The 20,425-nt window shown below is 41.1% G+C and overlaps 1 protein-coding gene across 4 annotated transcripts in view; it reads right to left on the reverse strand.

Annotated features, from left to right (window-relative positions):
• The window catches only part of FRMD3 (FERM domain containing 3), a 375,309-nt gene that overhangs the window by 149,413 nt on the left and 205,471 nt on the right, over window positions 1-20,425 (reverse strand). For all 4 annotated transcript variants that reach the window (XM_060014936.1, XM_060014937.1, XM_060014935.1 and 1 more), the window contains one exon: window positions 7,915-8,019. In XM_060014936.1, the coding sequence (XP_059870919.1) occupies window positions 7,915-8,019 (105 nt within the window). The remainder of the gene's footprint in view (window positions 1-7,914; window positions 8,020-20,425) is intronic.

Below are 20,425 nucleotides of genomic sequence, written 5' to 3' on the forward strand. Positions count from 1 at the left end.
CTAGTCCTCAGGTTGTTTTCATAGATAGCTGCCCTGTAAACAGTTGTAATTTTGGTATGCCCATGGAAGAAGGTGAGCTCAGGGTCTTCCTACTCTGCCATATTCCCAGAAGTTCTCCCTTATGTTTGCCTTTTGACCTGAACAAGATAACCAGTTCATGAGTTTGCTCCTCCCCACCACTAAAATTATAACATCTCAATTGGCTAAGTGACTTCCAGATTGCAATCTGTCTTTATCAGGCATCCCATTCCTTCCTAGGAGAGGACATCAGGTGTAGATAGAGTCAATGATGAGCAATAATTTTAGTTAAACACCAAGTTCTGCTTTCTTCTGAAAGAATATGACAATTTCCCCAAATCTGTCAGTGTTAATACCTTGGACCACAATTGAACCACTACACAATATATCCAATTTTCAAGCTGTTATGATAGTGCTGTGTTCCTTGTAACTTGAGTACCCAAAGTCTTTTCCTGGAAAGCCAAGTTACTTGTCCATACCCCTCCCAAAACAGACATCCAAGTACTCTTAATATTTAATACCCCTGAGACTCAAAAGTAAAAGAGGACTCATTAAGCAAATTCATGACCAGTGACTTGAGGCAGCAATACAGCCCTCCTCTTTAGTGCAGGGTTGCCCTAGATCTCAGATACCACTCTCATTCCTAGTTTCAAGCATCTATGAAGCAATTTCCCCAGGAAGTAGCCTTTCAAAGCAGGAGCAGCTGGTGGGACATAATGCTGTCTAGCTTCCTGGCACCATCCCCAGAGTGAAACTTCAAATCACTGGGCCTGTTTTTTTCCATTCCATGTCCTCCCCAAAGCTGCTTCCAGAAAAAGCAAATTGCTCTAACATAGGCAAGGTCTTTTCCCATTATTAACAAGACTCACTGATAGGCTCACTTGTTCTTTCTGGCTGCCAACATAAAAACCTCAGGGCTGTAATTGTATTTGAAGGGAGGAGGCATTAGTGTTCAGCATGTCCTTGCATCCATGATTTCCCAGGTCATCCTATCAGAAAGGACGTCTGGCAGTCACATGACACAGAACGCCCTAAAACAAGGGTGCTTACAGAGATTGCCCCAGGGGTGTGGATTTCCAAACTAAATTTGTTGTCTTTGGGTATGAGTCAGAATAGCCCTTAAGTTAGAAAAGTCAATGACAGTCATGTAAGTGGGTTAAACAGATGCTTAGAGATAGGGAAGTTAAAAATCAAAAGCACTGGGTTCAATCTCCCTGAAGTCTATAAACCAAGTCCTGGTATAATTCCTCCACTGGCTGGCTAGGGTTGGGGTACTTCCTCAGTTCTAAGGCACTGGGGGTGACTTCCCTAGCTTGGTTTGGGAAAGAGCGAAATGTGGAAGAATAAGAAGGGAAACCAGGGCAGTGGACATCTCAAACCGTAGCCATAGAAAGTAGAATTATGAAACCCAACTAATTATTTCAAAACTTCATCTTTCCAAAGGGAAGTTACCCTAGCACCTGAGCAGAAGTGGTAGAAAGATTATGCTACATTTAAGAAAAAATATCTGGACAAGCCAAGTAAGATCTTTTTCTTCTGGAATTATTTCTTCCAAGTCTCCTAAACTTGTAGTCCCAGCTTCTCTCCCAATAAAATGAGGAGGATACTACCCACCTTTTCCCTAATCTTAGGCAACTAAGATTATATGAGTTCTTCAGAAGATAAATGTGGTGGAAATTCAAGAGGACTTTTATTGACCAGTATTCAATCTGTCCCATCCTACATCAAATTTTTAAAATAATGGAAATTCTGGGCCCTTGCTATTAAAATAGCAAAAGATAGTCATCATTTACTGACTCAGTCCTCACCACTCTCACAGCATATGGGGCATGAGACATCTTGTCAAACATATGGCATTCCAAATGTAACAGTGTTAAATATTTAATATTCCACAATGGTGTACCATAAATCAAATTGTGAAGAGTTGTAGGCAAACCACCAACTCCCACAGCAGAGGTAAGTTCCACTTCAGGCTTTCTAACTAACTTGACTTTTTTTCTTGATTAGCTTTCTGTCCAAATAATTCATTGTTTTATTTTCCATTGATTAAAAGTACACAAGCTGGTAAAAAAAAACAAAACAAAAACAAAAAACAAACCAATGCTTGTCAATTAATCTCTGCTTAAAACTCTCATGTCAGCATATTGTTGTGTCTTTGAGACCTTTTTTTAAATCGGGTTCAGGTTTTTTTTGGGTTTTCCACAGAAAAACCCAAATGAACTTTTTGGCCAACCCAATAATTATCCAAGGTTCACCTCCTCCCTCTTCTCTCCCCAAAGATCATAATAATGGCCTTTAAAAGAAGTTATTGTGAACATTTCTAGGTTTTAGACTTGCCAGTCATGGCTGTATTTCCTCCTGCAACTGTCTCACCTAGACCTAGCTAATACATAGTAAAAGTAATAATAACAATTAATAATAAAAATAACACATGACATCTACTCCATGTATACCATTGTTAAGCATTTACATAGCTTATCTCTAACTCCCATATCAACCTTACATGTAGGTACTGTTATCAATATTAACAATCAGGACAAAGACTCAGAGAAGCTCACTAACTTGGTCAAGATCACATAGCTTTCTAACCAGCAGAGATGGGATTTAATTTGCATCCTTCTGAGTACAAAGTCCAAGCATCATTATGAGTCCAAAGTCCAAGCATCTTTATGAGTACAAAGTCTAAGCCTCTTTCTGAGTACAAAGTCCGTACAGTTTTGTACAGCAACTACTTTGCAATCCATGTGGAAGTTACACTCACACTGTATCTTCAAAATCAAAAGGCTATAACGGCTATATTGCAGGGGAAAACAGAACTATTCAGGCAGCCCTCTATGCAATTTAGTGAATACATCAGAGAAGATGGTTTTGTTTTGGAGCGGCCCTTACTTTTTCCACTAATCTACTACCTGAGTCTGGACACTAAAAATTAAGGTAAACCAAGTCAAAATATAAAGAACAATGAAGCATATCAACCCAGAGACTTAAGTTAAAAAAATAATTTTAGACATACAGAAAAGTTGCAAAAATAGCATAACAACTCATCTACCTTAGTATTAGCATCTTATATAGCCATGAGCAATTATCAAAATTAAGAAACTAATATTAACCCAATACTATTAACTAAACTACAGACTTCATCTGGAATTCACCAGTTTTCCCAACTACTACACTTTTCTTTGTTCGAGCATCCAATCCAGGATTCCATATTATCTTAGTTGATGCATCTCTCTAATCTGTGAGAGTTCCCCAATCTTTTCTTGTCCTTCATGACCTGAACAGCTTTGAAGAGTATTGGTAAGTTGTTTTGGAGAATGTCTCTCCCTTTAGTTTGTCTGATGTTCCCTCCAGATTTGAATGAGGTTATACATTGTTGTGAAGGATACCACAGAGACAGAGTGCCTTCTCAGTGCATGGTATGGGGGAGTCCATGACATTGGTATTTCTTTTTATTGCTGATATTAACCCTGATCGCTTGGTTAAAGTGGTGTCTGCCAAGTCTTTCCACTATAAAGTTATTCTTTTTCCCCTTGTTTCAATAATTTAAAAATACAAGGCTCGGGCTTCCCTCGTGGTGCAGTGGTTAAGAATCCACCTGCCAATGCAGGGGACACGGGTTCGAGCCCTGGTCCGGGAAGATCCCAAATGCTGCGGAGCAACTAAGCCCGTGTGCCACAACTACTGAAGCCCGTGTGCCACAACTACTGAAGCCCATGTGCCTAGAGCCTGTGCTCTGCAACAAGAGAAGCCACTGAAACGAGCAGCCCGCACACCACAACAAAGAGTAGCCCCTGCTCCCCGCAACTAGAGAAAGCCCGCACGCAGCAACAAAGACCCAATGCAGCCAAAAATAAAACAAACAAAAAACATTAAAAAAAAAAAATACCGGGCTCAGGGCAGGAGGGAAGAGGATTCCCTGAGACTGTGCAAATATCCTGCTTCTCCTCAAACTGTTGCCCATTAATTTTAGCATTCACTGATCGATCTTGCCCACAACAATTATTATTTTGGCGCTCTAATCTCTAGAAATAGAGATTTCTATTTCTCTCATTCCCCCTACAGTAATTAATTGGAATTCTTCTGTAAGGAAGAGCTGCCTCTTCTCCCCCTTTTATTTATTTATGCAGTTATTTATTTATATCAATATAATCTCATTGATATTTATTTCATTCTATGGATTATAATCCAATGCTATTGTTATTTTTTTTAATTAATTAATTAATTTTGGCTGCATTGGGTCTTCGTTGCTGTGCGTGGGCTTTCTCTATTTGCAACGAGTGGAGGCTACTCTTCGTTGCAGTGCGTGGGCTTCTCATTGCAGTGGCTTCTCTTGTTGCAGAGCACAGGCTCTAGGCACACAGGCTTCAGTAGTTGTGGCACACGGGCTCAGTAGTTGTGGCTCACAGGCTCTAGAGCGCAGGCTTAGTAGTTGTGGGGCATGGGCTTAGTTGCTCCGTGGCATTTGGGAATTTCCCGGACCAGGGCTAGAACCCATGTCCCCTGAATTGGCAGGAGGATTCTTATCTACTATGCCACCAGGGAAGCCCCCTGCCACTTGTTTTTGAACTCCAGTTGTTCCAGTTTTGGTCATTGGCAGTTCTTTCACATTGGCTCTGTGCCTTTCCTAGTGCCCTACATTTTGTTTTTTGAGTAACTTTTTACTTCCTGGTGCCACAAGATGCTCCAAGCTCACCCTGTGATTCCACTACTCCAGCCCAAGAATCAGCCTTTTCTGCAAGGAGCCCTTCTTCCTTTTATTAGAGCATGGTATTTGAAACCAAGATCTGAAGGCTAGGTGTACTTATTACTACAGTGGTGTCATTGCCTCTAAGTCATCTCAGCAGGTGGGACTTGGAAATATATGTATACTTACTAACCCCCCACCCTAATACACACACACTCACACACACACACCCCTTATATTTATTTCTATATTTATCTATGTATATTAAAAAACATGGGTTCATATTGATACCCCTGATTCTAATTCTAAAGACTTTGCTTAATATTTTATCCAGTATCTCCCTAACGAGAGGGTCAAGAGGAATGAAAAAGGCTTATGCATTTAAATGGTGTCCAGCTATTGTGTAGACTAAGGGGCAGCAAACCATGGCCGACTGCCTATTTTTGTGAAATACTTTCACTGGAAAAAGGTTTTGTTTTTTGTTTGTTTGTTTTGCGGTACGCGGGCCTCTCACTGTTGTGGCCTCTCCCATTGCGGAGCATAGGCTCTGGACGCACAGGCTCAGCGGCCATGGCTCACGGGCCTAGCCGCCCCGCGGCATGTGGGATCTTCCCGGACTGGGGCACGAACCCATGTCCCCTGCATCGGCAGGCGGACTCTCAACCACTGCGCCACCAGGGAAGCCCTGGAAAAAAGTTTTATTGGAACACAGACACATCCGTTAATTTAGGTATTGTCTATGGCCACTTTCCACTAGAAATTAATAATTGAGTAATTACAACAGAAGTTTTTTGAGTTGCAAAGCTGCAAATATTTTCTATCTAGCCCTTTACGGAAAGGGTTTACAGATCCCTAGTCTAGGCTATGTTTCAAATTTTCATCTGAGAGATGAAATGGAAAGAGTATGGGTTCAGAGTCCATCCTTCCTCTTATAATTACTAGCCATAGGCAAGCCACTGACCCTCTCTGTGCCTCAGTTTCCCTTTCCTTGAAGTGTTTTGGGGAACACTAAAGATCATATGATAAAATCTCTGGCATATAATAAATGCTCAACTAATGGTAGCCAGAGTTACTTCTGCAGGTGGCTTTTTAGAATTTTGCACAAAAATAATCTATTTTCAGTCGTGCTTAGATGACTAATATAGTTCACAGAGCCTGTTTGGCCATGGGGACTCTGAACCATAATTCTAAATTCAAATACTCACTGCATCACTTACTACCTGTGGGACCTTGGGCAAGTAACAATGTTTTTGAGCCTGTTTCTCCCTCCATACAAGGGTAATATATTCATAGGCCATAAGAAATTATGTCTATAAACATCCTTATGCCATCGTCCCCCAAACCAGTCAGGAGACAAAGCTGGGATGAATGCATCAAAATTAGAATCAAGATGTCTTAAAATACATCTTCCTGACCCTAGCCCCAGGAATTCTGATTCAGGAGGTCTAGAATAAGGTCCACACTAAGCATTTTTAGCAAATACCTAAACTGACTTAGTTGCAGGGCCAGGTCTGGGAATCACTGTTACTCAGTAGTAAACACCACGCAAATTCCCTCCGTGATCTCATGTCAGCTCTACATCCTCATGGTGTCCTGCTACCTTCCTCTCATTCAGATAAATGCTTGGCCCATTCAAGGCTTCCTCGAGTGCTACAGGAAACCCAAATCTCCTTCTTCTGAGCCACTGCATTATATCCCTTTATAGAGGATTAGGTCCTACTGAGAGGTCAATAAGATTCTCCATGTTTCAGAAGATTAATCTATTCCTTCAACATCCTCCTCCTTTACAAAAATACACTCTGTGAGTCTCTCCCTCATTGTATTAGTCAGTAAATACAAAACCAAGAACCAGGTGGGGTTGTGAGGAGGGGGAAAGGGGACAGCAAGATGACCAGAGACACTGGTAAGGAGGAGAGCAAATTAAAGAAGGCAGTCATCCCCAGCTAACCCCTTCACACTTTGCCCTGCTTGTCAGTAGGGCAGGGTAAGAAACACAGGCTGGAGCAGGTACAGGGCCTTTTAACCCATAGCTGGGACCCACAGTAGGGTTGAGGAATGAGAAACCCTAGGTGGTAGGAGCTGGGATGGAGATTCCTGGGGTCTTTTGATGTGAGGGACACACATCACTGTGAGTTCAGCACATGCCGTACCCGAACACTCGTAGGCTGGTACACTGGCTCAAAAGCCAAGACTCCGCTGCTCACTCTTATGCATCAACAGAGACCAGGAAGGATAGGTGTGTCCAGGAGCAGGAATACAATGGAGGCTGTCAACTTTAGTGGTGCCCAAGGAGCAGCTTGCAAACTATCTTAACCCATCATCTGCCAAAGCTTTTTAAAAAAATGACGTAAAATTAACATAAAATTAACCATTTTAGGGCTTCCCTGGTGGCGCAGTGGTTGAGAATCTGCCTGCCAATGCAGGGGACATGGGTTCGAGCCCTGGTCTGGGAAGATCCTACACGCCGTGGAGCAACTCGGCCCGTGAGCCACAGCTACTGAGCCTGCGCAGCTGAAGCTTGTGCTCCGCAACACGAGAGGCCGCGACAATGAGAGGCCCGCGCACCGCGATGAAGAGTGGTCCCTGCTCGCCGCAACTAGAGAAAGCCCTCACACAGAAATGAAGACCCAACACAGCCTAAATAAATAAATAAATTAAAAAAAAAATTAACCATTTTAAAGCGTACACTTCAGTGGCATTTAGTACACTCACAATGTTGTATATCTATCACCTATATCGTTTCAAACATTTTCATCATCCCCAAAAGAAAACCTCATGCCATTAAAACAGTCACCCGCTTGTTCCTCTCTCTACCAATAATTTTTTATAGTGAGGGGTGGATTTTCTCTGTAATGAGATTTTATATAGCCACTGTTTGAGAAGCTTTGGCAAACTCTGGGTTCAAAGGGCACAAGAACATCCTCTCTTCAACCAGGTGGGAGCAGCTTTCTGGAAAGCTCTAATGTTAAGTTTCCCTTCCCCCATCTCATTCAGTCCAGTGGGAACAGTGCCAGATTCTTATACACAACTACACACACACACACACACACACACACACGTGCGTGCGCAAACACATACCCAGGCTGGTAAGTTTCATGTGGTCAATAACCATGAGAACAAGTGCACCACAACTGCTCTGAGAAGAACCTATTCAGCACCCCAAAGCCTGAGTGGCCCTCCCAGAATGGGTCCAGATAGTGGTCAGCTCTTACCCGCTGCTTCTCTGGGTCCACAAAACGAATGCCGAAGTAGTCCTTCTCCAGCAAGCTGTAGTAGTTGCAGATGTGGTCAATAAGAAACTGCCCTTTGGTCTCCCTCTGCAAAAGAAGCACATTTATGTTTCAGCCAGAGTTTGCCTTGTACATTGATGTCTAAAATGTGCCTCATTCACTCTAATACATCTGTGCTAAGACAGATGAATTCACTCACCCTGCTCTCTGGAGCAGGAGCTTCCAAACTCTTAACTGCAATCCACAGTGAGAAATTCATTTTATACTGTAAGCCATTACACACACACACACACACACACACACACACAACCAAAGGAACACCAAAAAGGGGAACCAAAAGGATACCAAACAATACCCTGCCTAGGTGCAACACACTCTACTATGTTCTATTTTATCCTAGCATATGCCATTTAATTTTTCTAATGCTATTTATGATTCAGAACACTGATTTCAGAACTCAATACCTAGTAGAGATCCACAGTTTGTAAAACCACACACGATTCCAAATACAATGCACCTGGCTGCTTGCTTTAACTGCTCATTCAGTCCTCACAACAATCCTGCAAGGAAGGTCCCATTTTATATCTGAAGAGAGGCTCAGTGGCTTACCCAAAGTCACACAACATGTATGGAGCAAAGCAGGATCTGACCCAGGTCACCAGGCTACAGAATCCAGGCTCCATGCCACTTTGCCTCTCTGGAACATTGGTTAATGTACTGTGACCCTGCTAGAACACAGGGTCTGGATGGTATGGAAATGCAATGAATGTATCAGACAGAACACCCCAACTCCCACCAGGAAAGGTGGAAAACTTGCTGCCTCAGGCCTCACAGCCTCCATATCACACCCATAAATCAACATAGAAAGGCACTGAGGTAGACTGGAGCGGGGAGTCCAGGACTGGGATTCAGAGACAGGTCTGGGTGACCTTGAGCAAACTCCCCAGCTGTTTCCACATCGGTAAAATGAGTTGGTTGGACTAGATTTCTAAGTTGGCTAGATTATTTTTCCTTCTAAAACTCTGTGAGTAAGAGAAGTATTAGCCAAATCTGATTAAGGAAAATACCATTACAACAAAACTCCTTAAGAGCAAAGACCCTTCCAAGCCCTCATCAGGACATTTGATAACTTTCTGCTTCAATCAAAGTTGCTGACAGACCCACGGAATGTTTTAGGGATGGAATGTGACCTACAAAAATAAATGAAGAAATCAGAGACATTAAGTGAAGCCACTCTTCCAATCCACTAAAAATAATTTTGGAAGATCAGTTTGGTCTATGCTACCTGATTATCTTTTCTTTAGAAACCACTACCACCAGCTTGGGGAGTTGACGCTGGCCTGGGATGCACCGCACTGAACAAAGGACTGGGGCTTATAAGCACATACTGTGATATGAAGCCTCCATTTCCCTGAAATCACTTTTGAGTATAATTTTGGATGAGCTTCGAACCTTTACTTTCTTTATAAAAGAACCCATTTGACGTAGCTCACGGGGAACAAAACATCAAAATGGAACTTGTTTTTAGATTTCTGTAATTGTTTTTAACCCAGAAGGCTCAAACGACAAGCTGTATCTGATGACAGCTAAATTCAATGCCCAGAATATAATCAATGGATATAGTTCCTTTCATAGATGTATTCTGCAACCCATCCATCTGAGAGGCTGCTGCAGGATCAAATCACTGAACATAACATGTGAGTTCATCATTTTATGATTGGATTGCCAAGTTCTCCAAAGCAGAATTTACTATGGTGGACTACCCCCAACATATGCGAGACAAACAAGACATGTGGGGTTAAGGCAATGCCCTGTAATGACATGGGACCTTGATTGTGTATGACAGCTACTGTGCCCTGAAGAAGATGTAGTACTCCGATGCACAACAAAGATTATTTTTTTTAATGATTAAACACAGCAACCAATATATACTCTACAGCAATATCTCAGACTACCTAAGATCCTTGAGAGAAGGAAATACCACAGCAGACAATGTAATGACTGGATAATACAACTGCGTCTGAAACAGGGGTCAATGCCTTCTGCAAAAGCAGGTGAGGCCAGTTCCCATGGGTCCAGGCCACCAGGTGGGTTCCAGGTCTCTGCTCCTCAGAGCACCACCCTCAGTCCAGCAATACTGTAGCAAATTCAGCATCACCTGGGAGGGAGCTTGTTGGAAACACAGAATTTCAGGCACTGTCCCAGACCAACCTAACCTAACCTGCATTTCCCTCAGTTATTCATATGCTCATGCAAGTTTGAGAAGCACTGGTCTAGAGGAATTTTCCCAACATGGGAAAAGTGCAAAAATTGTACCTGTCTCCAGAGCCCACTAGGAAAAATGCCCATTTTCCCGTGAGAACTGTCCATTCCTCAACTCAGAAAAATCAAAGGTTTTTCCAGTCTAGAGAACACAAACTTCCCCTGAATCTGCAGGCTGCCAGCCAACCTCATCTTCTCGAGATGCTCTATGTCGCTGCTTCGTGCCAAGGAAGCCAGTTTACAGCCTCACGTTCTGCTCTGTTCCACTCCTGCCTGGAGAGCTGGACAATGTTCTTAAGTCATGTAAGTACCTATCATTATCATTTCTGTGCATTAAGCCCAGCTCTTGCACTAAACAAAAGGCCACCCAGGCCCAGTACCAAGAGTTGAAAGAGTTTGTTCAGGTATGTTATGTGAGGGTGCAGAAGCCAGCTGCCAGCCTCACACATCTCACTTCAGCTTGGGGGTGAGCAGTGGTTCTTCCCCCTACCTCCCACTGCTGGAACTCTGTTGAACTAACCCAAAGCCTCCATTCACTTCCTCCTGGTGTTTCTGAGGGGAGAGGCCATTGTTCACACCCTATCCTGCTACCTAAGCCAGTACCTGGCACACTGAGTGTGATCGAATGAATAAATGGGGCACTGCTTTCTCTCATGAAAAACTTGGGTTCTGGAAACTAACAGTGAGCCTCAGGTAAGACAACACAGTCCTCGTGTTAGAGACTCCTCAAACTTAGTACAATTAGCCAGCCTTCACCCTAATCCATCAAGGTCTACACGGAGAAGTGCTAACCAAAGATTTCAAGTATAAGGACTTCTTTATAATGTCAAAACTTTGTTGATTCTCCGACAAGGTATTAGTTATATTTCCAGTACCAACTGAAGAGGGAAGAAAAATCAAATAGCTAATATAACTTCCTTAGAGCTGTTACCCAAGTTGTGTTTTATTAATCACAACAGCATTTCACACATGTGGAAAACAATAGGGCACAAATGTGTGAGCAGGGCCTCCTACAGGGGCCAGTTGGATGTTATGCCTCAAGAAAGTGCCTGAAGTATAGACTTCTTCTTTTAAACATCTTTATTGCAGTATAATTGCTTTACAATGGTGTGTTAGTTTCTGCTGTTTAACAAAGTGAATCAGTTATACATATACATATGTTCCCATATCTCTTCCCTTTTGCGTCTCCCTCCCTCCCACCCTCCCTATCCCACCCCTCTAGGTGGTCACAAAGCACCGAGCTGATCTCCCTGTGCTATGTGGCTGCTTCCCACTAGCTATCTATTTTACATTTGGTAGTGTATATATGTCCATGCCACTCTCTCACTTTGTCCCAGCTTACCCTTCCACCTCCCCATGTCCTCAAGTCCATTCTCTAGTAGGTCTGCCTCTGTATTCCCATCCTGCCCCTAGGTTCTTCATAAACTTTTTTTTTTTTTTTAGACTCCAGAAATATAGACTTTTGATGCCATCTCTAAATGAGGTTATACAATCTCAGGGCTGAAAGAATAATTTGTTCACCATACATAGTTAAACTGGTGTCCCAATACTGGCTCTCACCACCTATAGTGCACAGTGAATTGACATTTTTATAAAGACTATACTAAAATATTGTAAATATAGTTGTAATATTTTTAATGTGTTAAAAATCTAAACCAATCTAGCCAAGGTGTGGTCTGTGGACAGTGCTGGAATGTAAAATCTTTGTTAACAGTCTTTCATAAGTGGAGAAATTAAGAGTAATTTATTTTATTGTGTTTTCTACAAGTATTAGCCCAAATCAGATTGGGGGAACAAGATCTAGTTCTAGTTTCTCACCACAGACAGTTTGATGTGCTGATATAAACTGGGCTGCCATGTATGAGGGTTTGGTTTGGGATTTCTTTACCCCAGAAACCTCAAAGTATGAAGGGGGCTAGGCCCTCTCTCCATCGTCTTTGTCCAGTTTTTGTGGACAAATTCTTGGTATGCATGTGGATCCCTGAACTCCTTGCAATAATCCCACATTCTCTCAGCGTTCTCTCCCACAGACTGGAAAGGAACCTAATTTTTGTAATCACAAACCAGACTATTTTTCAGAAAATCCCATCTCTCCTCCCCACCCCAAAGCATGTATTAGAAAGCCTTAAGCAAGTCATGAAATCTCTGAGGCTTAGCTGCTTCTTGTATGAAAGGGGAATAACAGTGATAACGTCCAAATCTACCCCACCAGATTATTTTGAGGCTGATTCACATATTTGTTAAGCTTCTATTATACAGCAGGCATTGGGATAGGAATTAGAAAAAAAGAGTGAGCAAAACACAATTTATAATCTCACAGACCTTAAAACCCTGTGGTTTGTAAAATGTGAAGGCATTTTTGCAAACTGCAAAGCACGATACCAATGTAAGATGCCATTATTAATACTATTAAGAATTATCGTCATCTTAAGTCTTTGTCTCCAGTTTCATAGATCAAGATATAGAGAAGTTAAGAGGAATAGCGTTGACCTCCCAGAACTGGCCTGTGTGGGTGAGAAAGTGAACAAAGAGACAAAGAGCTCATTATTTTTGCTTAACTCCTCTGGCAGCCAATCGCTGGTGATTCATTTACTTCAACTCCCTGGTTCAATGGCAAAGCTAAAATAACAATAAATTTGTGCTTAAAGAAAAAGAACAAGCGAAGTCAACTGGCTAAGTCAGCCATGGCTTGTCTTCATTGAAAAAGTATGGCAGATTTTAATCCTTAATTCCTAAAACACTAGGTCAAGATGTTTGTTTGTTTGGCTGGAAGTATTCCTTTTTTATGTAAAAATTTTAAAAACTTGTATTGAAATATAGTTGATTTATAGTGTTGTGTTAATTTCAGGTATACAGCAAAGTGATTCAGTTATACATACATATATACATATACATATATATATATTCAAGACATTTTCATACCTTTTAGGTATTGGTTAAATGAGGAAAAAGTACCAACCCCCAAAATAATTAATGTGTTGCTATAAACCAACACTTAAAGTTTGAAAAGGTAACTTCAGGAATGAAGGTTTCAACATAATAATGATAATTACTTTATATTAAACACTGTACACCAAGAACCGTGTTACATACTTGCATTTAATCTCTGGATAACACACTGAGGTAATTCATGTCCTCCCCGTGTTACAGGTTTTTTAAAGGGACTCAGAAAAGTTAAGTTTGTTTGTAAGTGTGTCAAACCCAGGTCCAACACAGTGCCCAAGCAGTTGTAGGAACTCAATTTGCCCATCTGACCCCTATTCTCTATGCAGAGACAGAAGAAAAACAACAACATGAGGATTTGGGAACGGTATCAAGTGCCCCAATTACTAGAATTTGGACATTGGCAGCAAGAAGCACTGGGTTATCAACCACCACACCAGACCTAGAGAGACGCAGTTTTATAAAATACAAACCACATTATCATAGACGTCATTGGTTAATTGCCCGGCATCCATTCACCCCTTTGCCTTTCTTAATAGAACCCAGATTTTGTGCAGGTATGCACATATGTGTGCACACACCTAATACATACATACACACACAGGTAGACGCAAAGCCCACAAGCCTCAGGAAACTATAACCCACCCTTACTTCCGGGGCTCAAGCTCAGCTGGTAGAAGGGTAATCTCATCCCTCTTGTCTGATTGGCTCAGGAAAGGACACAGGACCTAGTTTAGGCCAATGAGACATGAGGAGCAATTGACCATGTTTTCTGGGACGGCTCTTGTTTACTCTTCTGAAAGAGCTTATGGAAGAGACTTTCCGTTCTCTCTGGATGATGTGACATAAAGGCGTGAGGCCTTGAACTGCTGCAGCCATTCTGAAACCAGCTTGGGGATGAAGGTAACCCTGGGTGGAGCCAAAATATTTACAAGGAAAGTGGAGCTTGTGTTTCCAGATGATCAATCATGAAGCTCACGCTAAGTGTGAACTTCCAAGGATGCCAACAAAATTCCTCGTTTTTTCAGCCAATACAAGTTGATTTTTCTGCTTGTTGCACCCAAAGTGTTGACTCTGGAGAGAAGGTAAACCAGTGCCTCAGGCCAAGTAGGAGAGCACAGAAAGGACAATAGTGCTGGTGTGAAACACAATTAGAGGTTATTGACTAATGAACCAGAGAGCTAAGTCCATCTACCGACAGGTTCTATTTGGCCAGCACAGTGTTTCTGTACCTTTAAATTGGGAGACTGCACATGAAATCTGGATGCTGGCTGCTCGTGAAAAGGTGGAGGGTCTGGAAACTAGGCCATGAAGGTCTGCTGAGCTCGGGAATGGCTGCCCCTTCTGGCGGCGGGGGTGGGGGGAGTTGGGGGTCTTGCATCCGTTCTATCATCTTCCACATCTTCCACTTCCCTTACTTCCCTGATCCCCAGAGGAATTTGAGTTTACAACCCTGACCTGAGGCAAACTAGAGGCTTTCGAAAGGGTTCCTTGAAAGAGTTTTCCTTGGAACTGCTCAGAAGCACCCTCACAGCCAGAAAAAGTCCTCAGTGGACACAGCTTTGAGTTGCCCTCTGAGGCCATCCAGCCACTGAAATCCTAGGACCTTTGAGGGAAGAAGGGTCCAACATAGACCAGACTTCAGGGAGGATCACTGAGATGAGGGGAGCAGCCAATGGTCTGAAGAATGAGGGCATCGACCAGGATGCTGGAAACAGTTCATTTTGGGGCTGGTACTGTGCCCCCAGGAACCCTCTCTGACAAACAGAAGTGGGGCTGCCAGACCTAGCTTTCTAGTAATAAAAGTTGTGAGGTTCTTGTTCAAAGGGCCCTTTTGTTCGGCACTCTATGCTTGCAGGAGTTGCTCTTGAAAAGGGGCAGCCCCCGTGGATGCACATCTAAGGAAGAGCAGACTTGTCAGTCTCTGCTAAGTCCTCTTCCTGGGAAGGAAGAATCTAATTCCCATCTGGATACCTAGAAACTCCAAGTGGGGCCTCTAGACAATTATAAGGCCTGAAGCAGCAACTGAACACTCATCTTGCTGCCAGAAGCGTGTCTTCTAGGGACAGGTGGTTGCATTTCTTGCATGAATTAAGGGCCTCAATCCATTCACCTTCACTGACAGATGAACAAAGAATACTAATGAGAAACTGGCAAACTAAGTAGTTCTGCTTCTCTTGTGAAGAATAAGCATTTGTTAATTTAAGAAAGATTATGGCTTGATTGAATAACATAAAAATGCTCTGTTTATATCTGTGCTTTAAAAATTCCAGCATATTTATGTAAATTCATACTTTTTGTTATGGTGGGCACCACAGCTTTAACCAAAACAGAGCAACTCTGTAGAAAGAAATTAGCTTTTATAATTGGAATTTAAATAGCAAGTGATATTTCACTTTGTTAATTGTTCCTTCCCATTGAAGCCAGTAACTGGTATTTAATAACTGGCTGTGACATATATTCAGAAAATTGCATCATCCTCAGACAGTGAGGAAAGAAGTAATATTAAAGCTTTTAAAATGGGGAGAAATGTAAAGGAAAAAAAGAAGAGCGGGATCTCTCATGGTTCCATCTGTGGTTCTCACACAGAAATTAAAAGTTGTTTTGATTTGTGTTATTCAAATATTTTCAGATGTAGGAAAGGTAAAACCAAGGTTTCCAGAAGCTGGAGCACCTGATTCCGAATACACATCTGCTTTATAGTAATAATCAGTATATTACGGCTAAGATAATTAGGAAAACATAGGCTAGATCAATTAAAGGCATTTTTGTGGACCATACATATTCATAAGGTGGGGGAAGGGAAGGCATGGTTATGACTGTAGCAGTGACTGAAAAGCTAGAAAACAGCAAAACAACTACCAAAGCCAGACATTTACTGGGGGGAAAAAACCAATAATTGCCTGAAAGTATCTGGCTAAAAAAATACAGGCAAGACACAAGTGGTCACCTAGACCCACCAGGGTCTTTGGTAGAAAGTCAAAACCAACTGCCTATCTCAGTACTTAGGCAGCCTGTACACACTCTGAGGAGACAGAAATAGACTGCCATCCTCACAGCTAGAGGCTTAGTAGTATCAAGGCTGGGGAAGATAAAGGGGCCCTATGGAAGAAAGACAAAGAAACAGTGCATCTACAGAAGGTAAAGCAGCCAGCATGGGTTGGCCAATCCATTGCCCAAGTCCTGACGGGTGTCTTCTGAAGGAGTGTCATATGGCTGAGCAGGCAGAGTGGTTTGGAATCAGTAATGCTTCCATCTCTTTGTTTTTCTTCTGGGTGTTTTCCACCTCGGTTACCTCTCCCGTGTTCCACAGCTTTCATCCTAAAGGATGGCTTGTGTGTCTGTGCTCAATCAGAGGGCCGTTTCTATTCTAACTGGCACACAGATCCATCCCAATGTTTGGGGAATCATATTTGACGTGTCAGCTGTTCTTAGCAATTTCTGCCACTGCTCAGTACTCAAAAGGTTCTTCCTTCCACATCTTTTATTCTTCTTCCTATACCAGGGTGTAGTGCCATTGCCAAGCCCAATTCTTGAAGGCACTCACCTCTGAATAATTTTAGGGTTTTCCAACTCCAAACCTTTCCACAATTTCAAAAAGTGTTCTTTTAAAAAAAATCTCACACTGAGGACTCAAAGACTCAGACAGCCTAATTAACTTATTCAAGGTCAACACAACTAGAAAGTAGCAGAGTCAGTATTTAAACCCAGGTCTCCTTGATTTGGTTATTATAGCCAATGATTAAAAAGAAATAAGATCCTTAACTTGATAAAGAACATCTTATAGCTAACATCATACTTAATGGAGAAAAACTAGACGCTTTAAACCTACAGCTAACATCGTACTCAATGGTGAGAAACCAGATGTTTCTTCACTAAGATCGAGAACAAGGCAAGGATGTCCCCTCTCACTACTTCTATTTGACAACATGCTGAAAGTTCTAGTTAATGCAGTAAGATAAGAAGGAAATAAAAGATTGGGAAGGAAGGAATAAAACTGTCTTTATTTGAAGATTAAGTGATCATCTATGTAGAAAATCCAAAAGAATAGACAAAAAAAAAAAATTTCCTGGAACTAATAAGTGATTATAGCAAGGTTGCAGGATACAAAGCTAAATATACAAAAGTGAATTGTTTTCCTATATATTAGCAAAGAACAATTGGAAGTTGAAATTAAAACCACTTACATTAGCACCAAACCCGTTAAATACTTAGGTACAAATGTGTACAAAATCTATGTGAGGAAAACTACAAAATTCAGATGAAAGAAACAAAAGAAGATCTAACTAAATGGAGAGATATTCCATGTTAATGTAGATAAGACTCAATGTTGTCAAGATGTCAGTTCCTCCCAACTTGATCTACAAATTCAAAGCAAGCCCAATCAAAATCTCAGCAGTTACTTTGTGTATATCAACAATCTGATTCTAATATTATTACAGAAAGAGGAAAAGATCCAGAATAGCCAGCACAATATTGGTGAAGAACAAAGTCAGAGGACTGACACTACCCAACTCCAAGACTAACTACAAAGTTTCAGTGATCAAGACAGTGTGGTACTGGCAGGAGAATTGACAAATAAAGCAAAAACCAGAATTGAGAGCCCACACCAATAGAGGCCAGAAATAGACCCACACAAATAAAGTCAACTAATCTTTGACAAAGGAGCAAAGACAATTCAATTGAGAAAGGACAGTCTTTTCAACAATCGGTGCTGAACAACTAGAAATACACATGCAAAAAAAAAAAAAAAAAGAATCTGGACACAGACCTTACATCCTTCACAAAAATTAACTCAAAATGGATTATAGACGTAAATGTAAACGACAAAACTATAAAACCTCTAGAAGGAAACACTGGACAAAATCTAGGTGACCTGAGTTTGTAATGGCTTTTTAGATACAATCCAAAAAGCATGATCTGTGACAGAAAAAATTGATAAGTTGGCCTTCATTAAAATTTAAAACATCTGCTATGCAAAAGAAACTGTTAAGAGAATGAAAAAATAAGCCACAGACTTGGAGAAAGTGTTTGCAAAACACGTATCTGACAAAGGACTTGTATCCAAAAATATACAAAGCACTCTTATAATTCAGCAATATGATACAAACAACTCAGTTTAAAAGTGGGCAAAAGATCTTAACAGACACTTCACCAAAGAAGATATACAGATGGCAAATAACACATGAAAATATGCTCCACATCGTATGTCATTAGGGACTTGCAAATTAAAACAACAATGCGATACCACCACACACCTATCAGATGGCTAAAATCCAAAACACTGACAACACTGAATGCTGACAAGAACGTGCAGCAACAGGAACTCTCATTCACTCCTGGTGGAAATCTAAAATGGTACAGCCACTTCTAAAGACAGTTTGGCTATTTCTTACAAAGTTAAATGTAAGCGCAATCCAGTAATTTTGCTCCTAGGTGTTTACCCAAATGAGTCAAACACTTATGTCCACACAAAAACGTGTACACAAGTGTTTATAGCAGCTTTATTCATAACTGCCAAAAATTGGAAGCAAACAAGATATCCTTCAATAGGTAAATGGATAAACAAACTGGTACATCCATATAATAGGATATTATTCAGTGATAAAAAGAAATTAGCTTTTACGCCATGAAAAATGAAGGAATCTTAAATGCAAATGGTTAAGTGAAAGAAGCTAGTGTGAAAAGGCTACCTATTATATTGCATACAAATGACATTCTGGAAAAGGCAAAACTATATAGACAGTAAAAAAGATCAGTGGCTACTGCAGTGGGAAGGGGAATGAAGAGGTGAAACACACAATTTTAGGGCAGTGAAACTATTCTGTATGAAACTTTAACGGTGGATATATGACATAATATATTTGTCAAAATCCGTAGAACTGTATAACACAAAGTGGAACCCTAATATAAACTATGGAATTTAGTTGATAACGATAATGTATCACTATTGGTCCATCAATTTAACAAATGTACCACACTAATTCATGCAAGATGTTAGTAACAGGGGAAACTGGGGGTGGGGGTGATGATTATATAGAAACTCTACTTTCTGCTCAAATTTTCTGTAAACCTAAAACTACTCTAAAACATAAAGTCTATTAATTTAAAAAGGAAGAAGAAAAAGGTTGGGGAGGGAGAAGGGAGGGAAGAAGGAAACCAGCAGAGCACCTCAGGGGACATGAACATAAAAACTGCAACTCAGGAGACAGACCAAGGAAATAAATTCAACAAAATAATCTTGTAATTATTCAAAATCAAAGTGAACATAAAGATCTTCTCTTTCATTATTTAAAGTTCCAAAGGGGAAAAGTACCGTTTTAAGCAAACTCCACTCCAGCAGCTGAGGCAAGATTTTAAGCAAAGGGCTTTCAAGCTGTCTTCATTAATCAATACTTCCAGAATTTAAGTACATCTTCACTTAACACCTGTTTTTTCCCTTAGTCTATCCTATGACCTGCAACATTTGTTTCTCTAACAAGTGTTGTGAAATAGACAGGCCAACCCCTCTGTGCCTCTTGGTCTCCCTGAGCCCCATCATCAGGAGAGGAGATGCTAGCAACACCTCCTCTTCTGAGATTGGAATCGGCAGGTATTTGCTTAGAAACCCCTGAGTGCCTGGCACTTTGGGCCATGCTCTATAAATTACCTCAACTAGTCATCCGGTTTAATCCACATGAGTTCCAGGAGCTAGCTGCTTTTCCATTTTCTAGGAAAGGAAGATAAAGCTTAGAGTGACTGAGTAACTTGCCCAAAGACACACAGCAAGTAAATGGCAAAATTCAGGTTTTAACTCCAGCCTCTCAGTCCAAAAGAAAAAAGACCAAAATTATTAAAAGGAGTAATACTTTCATTTAAAAGGGGAAGAATTAGAGAATGTTGGAGTTGGAAGGTACTGTAGAGAGAATCTGATCCAAACACTTCATTTCAGAAATGGGGGAACTGAGGCTCAGAGAGGTTAAAATGAAATAACATGAATTACTGGTGAACTGAGACTTAAAATCAAGAGTTGGAGCCAAGATGTATCAGTCAGGATAGGCTAGGTTAAGCTGCAGTAACAAACAGTTACAACATGTCAGTGGGCTAATAGCACAAAGGTTTACTTCTCACCTATAATACACAGCCAATGTTGATTGGTAGGGGAGGACTTTTCTCATCATAACTTAAGGACTCCAAATGATGAATTCTTCTTGACAACAGCTTCAATGATCACCAGAGTAGTGGGAAGGGAATGTGGTGAGTCCCATACATGCTTGGCAACATGTCACTTCCATATGGGGTATATATA

This window comes from Delphinus delphis, chromosome 6, assembly GCF_949987515.2.
Source record: "Delphinus delphis chromosome 6, mDelDel1.2, whole genome shotgun sequence".
In the NCBI taxonomy this organism is placed as follows: Eukaryota; Metazoa; Chordata; class Mammalia; order Artiodactyla; family Delphinidae; genus Delphinus; species Delphinus delphis.